At 38.9% G+C, this 7,782-nt stretch overlaps 1 protein-coding gene across 1 annotated transcript; it reads right to left on the reverse strand.

Moving 5' to 3' along the window:
- Positions 1-3,758: 3,758 nt before the first annotated feature.
- Positions 3,759-4,739, reverse strand: LOC136391198 (olfactory receptor 1J4-like). Its single transcript, XM_066362723.1, has one exon. It carries the CDS (start codon positions 4,728-4,730, stop codon positions 3,759-3,761), a length of 972 nt encoding a protein of 323 aa, XP_066218820.1. The 5' UTR covers positions 4,731-4,739.
- Between the last annotated feature and the right edge of the window lie 3,043 nt (positions 4,740-7,782).

A 7,782-nucleotide genomic window follows, 5' to 3' on the forward strand; every position in this document is an offset into this window, starting at 1 on the left:
CTCATCAGTTTCTAGCTTATTCTTTCTGTGTCTCTGATCAATAGGCATACCTATATATATTGTATTTCCCCTTTATTCTTACATAAAAAGTATCATGCTATAAATATTTGTTTAGCGTTGCTTTTTTCCCCATGGAACCATGTATTCTGATGTTTCTGTGTTGATTTACAGACACTTTGGTTCTTATTTTTTAGAGTTACAAAACACTCCATTGCATTGATGATCTACAGAGTTCCCTTTGGTTACTAGAATGAGTTATTGGTGATGAGTATCCCAAATGCCATTGCACTGTATACCTCCTATGGCTAAAATAGTAAATTATACATTTTGTATATAAAAATACTATTAATAACACTGAAGAACAAAATTTTTGTTTCATATACAAAAACACTTGTTCTTACCTAATTCAAGTGTGTGATCTCAAATCTGACATTAATTTTTCTCTGTAAGCTACAGTTTTTTTGCAATTCAAGATTTTAGGTTTTCATCTTATTGTAAAATTTTCAACATTTAGTTTAACATAATGAAATAGAATGTCTTCTTGGGCATCATCTTTGTGAAAATATAATAATTTATATAATGCAGTAAATACACTAATACACTAAAAGATATGATTGCATCAGATTTTGTCTATAATTTTAAAATAGAACATATTAAAACACTTATTCTAATCATAAAATTTGTGCAAAACTTATTTAAATTCTTTTCAGGCAAAAATTTGCATTTGTAGCTCTTGCATTTGTGTACTTGTTGAGGACAATCTCGTTTGATGCTCCAGCAGTAGTCTGCTCATCACTAACAGCTCCAAGATTTTCAGGAAACTTATCAAGGTGACTATTCAGGAAGTTAATCTTAACACTCATGTTACATCCAATGTCATGGAAAACCAACAGCATCCTTTGAACCAGAAGTTCATAGTTTTCAGCTTCTTTGTTGCCAAGGAAGTTCTTTGTAACTGCCACAAAAGACTGCCATGCTGCTTTCTTCTCCTTATTCATCTTCCTGGCAAATTCTTCATCACATATGTGGGTTCAAATTTGAGGTCCATCGAATACACCTGCTTTTATCTTCTTGAAAGACAAAGCAGGAAAAGCAGAAATAATATGTTGAAAGTATTCACTTTCTCTATTCGAAGCCTGAACAAACTGCTTCATTAAGCCAAGTTTGATGTTAAGTGGGGGAAAAATGATCCTGTCTCAATTAACTACAGGTTCATTCACAATACTTTGCATCCCTACTTCCAGAGCTTCACATTTCGGCCACTCTTTCTGTGTCTAGTGTTTCTCCCAAGCTCAGCTCTCCCGCAAACACAGAAAGCAAGGATACTTTGTTAAACCTCTCTGTTCCTAGCAGGAAATTTACCATCTTAAGATCCACACAAATGATCCAGTTATGCTCCTCATACTTCAGAAAGTCAAGGACAATAATTATGTCACTATAATCTTCTCACAGATGAGTTGAATAACCAATTGGAACCGCCACATAAACATTACTGTTGTGTAGGAGAACACATTTCAGACTCCATTTAGAGCTGTCAAGAAATAGCCGCCATTCTGTTGGACTGTAAGTGGTAACACCTAGCTATCTGAGAAGACTACTGACATGACAGTAAACAAAGTGTTTGTCTTCAAAAAAAAGTCCACAAAAAATTGTTCATGCTTCCTGAAATGGGATACTTTAGCTGACTGGTGAAGTATCATACATTCTCTTCTTGAAGCCTGGAGGCTAATAACTCAGCTGCTTTCTTTGATAGGCCCAAATCTCTTACTAATCATTCAATTCAGGTTGGTTAAACTGCTGAGGGGTAAATGATTTCTTGGCATCAGAAGAAGACCCTTCAGATTCTACAACCATTTCCTCATGCATCTTATCAAAATGCTCTTGATCACCATGTTCACTTTCTTCATCCTTAGAAGAAATAAAACCATTGAAAACTGGAACTGGGAATGTCTCACAGTGTGGGATAGGTCTCATTGCTGAAGAAATATTAGGATATGCGATCATATGCCATTTTTTCTTGCCGATGCCCTTTGTATGGATCAGACAGAAATAACAGTCACTGCTGTGGTCCTTAGGTTCACGCCAAACCATGGGAATACCAAAAGGCATTTTTTTTGCATTTTCCTTTTGTCCAGTCACAAATCATTTCCTCACAATTATGACACATAATATGAGGAGCTCAATTGTTGTCTTGATTGCCAAGAGGAACTTGAAAATAGGCAATATATGCACATGTCACAAATCATGAAATATTGCACCTTTGAAGTTGAAGTGTGTAACAGCCACATATATAACAGAAGGTATCAGGACTATTCTTACATTTACCCTACTCAAAGCCATGATTCAACCTTAAAACAAAATAAGAGAGTGTTTTTATCAGAGAATAATTTTTTACATTTAAAAACAACTACAATTATGTAAAAGTGATGCTTGTAAAACATTAATTGCCTTGTGGTTATGTTAAATCCAAGAGTCATTGCCCTTTAACTCCAATTTAAAAACCAATGCATGCCATTAACTGTAACAAAAAGAAATTAAAATTGCATAAAAACTGAAGCATACACCAAAAACTGGATTTTAGATTTGGAATCAGCGAAGCAGAAATATATGGAAACAGTTCTAAAACCTCATGCAATAGAAAATGAAAAAAAATTTGTTCCCCAGTGTAATTTAAGATAAAGTAAGAATTAATCTTTGTGCACTCCAAGAAAAATAATTATAATAAATTATCATATCATTAATAAGTTAATATAGAGTAAAAGAATTAGCAAAATATATATTTAATTAAAAGAGAGGGAAACCTGGGAGAATAAATGTGAAACAGATGTAGCAAATTAGAGCATAGTTCCATGAAAAATATACATTCACATGTATTCTGATTGCATTATATGCCAATAGATAAAATTCTCCAGAAATATAATAATTGTCCACATAAATAGAGCAAGATTTAATGTTACACTGTCAACAATGGACATCACAGGTATAAGGATGTAGAAAAGTGAATGTGATGGAATAGAAAATATTATATAAACACTAACCACAGGAAACTTACATCCTTACTACCTATACTCTACTAGTATCTGTATCTATATTTGTATCTGTATCTCTCTCTATAGCTATATAGCGAGATATAAAGTAACAATACTCATATCAGCTGTACAGTACAGGAGATATTAAGTTAGGACCCATTTCTGAAAATATCTCCTAATTATAAATGCAGTGATGTGTTGTTAAATGCATCTTTAAAAAGCCTCTCTCCTTTTACTGAAAACCTTGTTCTTAGCACATGACAGTTCTCATAGTGTAATTATACTTACTATGACTATTGCAGTCTACCAATACAATATCATCAAATATGAATTGAGAAGAGTTGTGCCAAACCAGCTTAAAGCCAGTGTAAACCAGCATAAAGGAACCAATTAGAGAGAGAGCTCACTAGGAGCGGGTCATGATGCTAAATCAGTGTCTCCACAATAACAAAGAAAAGAAAAGGCAAAATGTGACATATTTCAAAGAAGAAATAAACAAATGTACAATTATAATTATGTAACGTTTTGCATAAGGTTTTGCATATCTTATAGAAGTTGATGTACAAGTCAAATATATGAAACAGAAATAAAAATTAGTAACAATCCAGCTGGCAACTAGCAAAGCTGACCTAGGTGACATATTAACAACACTTATACATGACAACAGAATGCCTATTCAAAAAAGTTATATGGAGATATCCACCACTCAGTAATTTTGGGAGCTATGTCTCACTTGCTCCTGACTGCTATAAGAGGATTTAGTGATTGCCACTTACAAATGTTAACCCTTCTGATACACATTTCCAAGGCCTGTTTGATATCTGTGTTCCTCAGGCTGTAGATGAAGGGGTTCAGCATGGGGCTAACTACTGTGTACATGACCGAAGCAATGATGTCCTTGGAATCCCATGCTGAGGAGAAAAGGTAAACACCTGCAAGTGTCCCGTAGTATAAGAACACCACAAGGAGATGGGAGCCACAGGTAGAAAAGGCTTTAAAGAGTCTCTTGGTTGAGGGGACCCTCAGGATGATCATCACTATACGGACATATGAGCCCAAAACAACACCCAAAGGTAGAAATAAAAATATACCTCCTTCTGTGAAAATGACCAGGTCATTGAGGGAGATGTCAGAGCAGCTTAGCCTTAGGAATACAGTGAGGTCACAGAAGAAGTGTGTGATGGTGTTGTCGGCACAGAAGGACAGTCGGACCAAGAGGAGGGTGTGCAACAGGGCATTGACAAAGGACACAATCCAGGAGCCAGCCACCAGCAGCACACACAGCCCCTCCCTCATGATGGTGGTGTAGTGTAGAGGGTGACAGATGGCCACATACCTGTCATATGCCATCACAGCCAGAAGGAAATTGTCAAGACCACCAAAAAACATGAAAAAATACATCTGAGCAATGCATCCCACATAGGAGATGGATTGTTGCTGAATCCGCATGTTTGTGAGCATCTTTGGGACAGTGACTGATGACAGAGAAATGTCAGAGAAGGCCAAGTGGCTGAGGAAGAAGTACATGGGCGTGTGCAGACGGGAGTCCAGCTTGATGAGCAGGATGATGAGCAGGTTGCCCAGCACCGTGGTCAGGTACATGCCCAGGAACAGGGTGAAGAACCCGCGCTGCTGCCCTGGCCGCATGGGGAGCCCCAGGAGGAAGAACTCAGACACTCTGCTCTGGTTCTCGGGCCCCATGCTGCTCTCTGTCTGCTGGGGAGGAGGAGGTTTGGGACTCTCAGCAACCTGGAAAGCACAGCCAGGGACATCATGGTTCACATTGTAATTTCTTGGGAAAAGTTTGACTTTTTAACTACACTCTTATTAATTTATCACACCTTCTGATATATGCATCTTTGCTCTATACCAATCTGATTCAGAAATTATTGCACCCCCAAACAGCCAAGGACTTCATTACACAGAAGCAAGAAGGAGGTTCTGTGTCATTCACCATTACATATTGAATATCAAGTCTGTGTTTGTACCTCACCTGAGGACTGAGATGCAGCAGTGAACAGAAAAAACAAGTTACCCCTTTTCATTGAGTTTGTATCATGATGGGAACAGACAAATAATTTCTACAGCAGGACAGAGTCAAACCATACCAATTCACTGTGGCAGAATTACAAGATGAGCCACTGAAACTGGAATCAGTAGTTTGTGCTGTGCAGTGACACGAGACTCCAAAGCTGAGTTGACATTGTTGGAGCGTTGTCACACTCCTCGAGCTCGCCAGGTTCCATGATCTGTAAAGTCATGGCACTCTAGAAACAGGTCATTGTTTAAAGCCCTTGATTCCAGAAGAGCTCCATAACCAGACTAGTCTGCAAACCCTCTTTCATAACCTTTGTTTTCTAATTACATTCACAGTACAGTCTTGTAGGTACAGATACTAAGACCACTGCATAGCTGAAATAATGATTTCTGTTATTTAACCCATTTTAAGTTTTTTATTTTTGATAATAGAGAAAGAGAGAGACAGAGATAGGGACACATAGGGACAAACAGACAGGAAGGGAGAGAAATGAGAAGCATCAGTTCTTCGTTGAGGTTCCTTAGTTGTTCATTGATTGCTTTCTCATATGTGCCTTGACCAGGGGGCTACAGCAGAGCAAGTGACCCCTTGCTCAAGCAAGCAACCTTGTGCTCAAGCTGGCAACCTCAGGGTTTCGAACCTGGGTCCTCTGTGTCCCAGTCTGACCCTCTATCCACTGCACTACCACCTGGCTAGGCTAACTTATTTTAACTTTTAAGAATTAGAAACATAATTGATGCAAATGGTGCAGGTACACCACAGTGCAGTAGGGGAAAGAGCATCACACCGACATGTGTATATTTCTATAATACGAGTAGTATGTAATTAATGCAGGGGTCCCCAAACTTTTTACACAGGGGGTCAGTTCACTGTCCCTCAGACTGTTGGAGGACTGGACTATAAAAAAAAACTATGAACAAATCCCTATAAACACTGCACATATCTTATTTTAAAGTAAAAAAAACAAAACAGGAACAAATACAATATTTAAAATAAAGAACAAGTAAATTTAAATCAACAAACTGACCAGTATTTCAATGGGAACTATGGGCCTGCTTTTGGCTAATGAGATGGTCAATGTCCAGTTCCATATTTGTCACTGCTAGCCGTAACAAGTGATATGATGCACTTCCACAGCTGTGATGCGTGCGTCCCGCGTCATCAGAAGTAGTACCGTACGTGAGCAATGCCGCACTTTGCGGCACCACCACATACAGTACTCCAGGAGCACAGGATGCATCCTCTCACTGACCACCAATGAAAGAGGTGTCCCTTCAGGAAGTGCGGCGGGGGCCAGATAAATGGCCTCAGGGGGCCATGTGTGGCCCGTGGGCTGTAGTTTGGGGAACCCTGATGTAATGTATATAACTTCACATATGTGTATTATGATTTTCTATAAATTAAATATTATCAAGTGTTAGCTACTTCACGGGGTTCAGTCTAACGTGTGTGATCAGAACCCATGCACTTAACCATCACATACGGGAGCTTCCCTTTTGTTGGTTAGGAGAGCCAAGTACAACACAGTGTGTCCATAAAGTCATGGTGCACTTTTGACCGGTCACAGGAAAGCAACAAAAGAACAAAAGATGATAGAAATGCAAAATCTGCACCAAATAAAAGAAAAACTCTCCCACTTTCTCCTACTGCACTATTCAGTGCAGTTCGATGTGGGCTCATGCACAGATTTTTTAGGGCTCCTTAGGTAGCTATCCCGTATAGCCTCTACAGACTCGTCACTGACTGATGGCCTACCAGAATGGGGTTTCTCCACCAAACTGCTGGTTTCCTTCAACTGCCTATCCCACCGAGTAATGTTATTCCTATGTGGTGGCACTTCATTATAAATGCGCCGATATTCATGTTGCACTTTGGTCACGGATTCAAATTTAGTGAGCCACAGAACACACTGAACTTTCCTCTGTACCATCCACATCTCGACTGGCATGGCCGTGGGCTGCTCCGCTGTATACGAGGTGTTATGTCATCATCTGCGCATGCGCACATGATGCCACATCATCCTACAAATACTGGGAGGGTTGTCCTTTTATTTGGTGCAGATTTCACATTTCTGTCATCTTTTATTGCTTTCCTGTGACCGGTCAAAAGTGCACCATGACTTTATGGACACACTTGTATTTATATATTATTTTACAGCTCTGAGGATACAAAAATGTGCAAAATTTTCTTAGTCTTCTTAAAAAATAATTTGATTCCTTCAAATTTACCTACTTTTCAACTGACACAAAATTCTCAAGCATGATAACTTCTATTCATACAATAAATATTTACTGAGGCCTCAGTAAGATTCACAAGAAGTGTAATTCTTTCATCTTTGTAATGAGGATTTAAGAAACTCTCTCAGGGTCTCCTCACTATTTAAAGGTGATTCTGTCCGATAACTTCACACAACATGATGCCTGGGGTATTTTTCTTTTGGCCAAGGATGTTTCATAGGGTAAACAAAGGGTTGTAAACTTGTAAATGGCTTAATCATGCTCAGGTTCATGAAAATGACCGGAGATCTATTTCAGGAACAGGGAGGTGCTTAGAGGTTGGTGATCTCAGCTGTGATGCCCCAGTAGGGGGACACCTCAGGAAATACTTGAGGTCATGGGTGCAGATTACACACACACACACACACACACACACACACACACACACACACACCATGTTTCATGTTACCAGTCACCTGTTCCCAAGTTCCTATCCTAA

Source organism: Saccopteryx leptura, chromosome 2 (genome assembly GCF_036850995.1).
Source record: "Saccopteryx leptura isolate mSacLep1 chromosome 2, mSacLep1_pri_phased_curated, whole genome shotgun sequence".
Classification (NCBI taxonomy): Eukaryota; Metazoa; Chordata; class Mammalia; order Chiroptera; family Emballonuridae; genus Saccopteryx; species Saccopteryx leptura.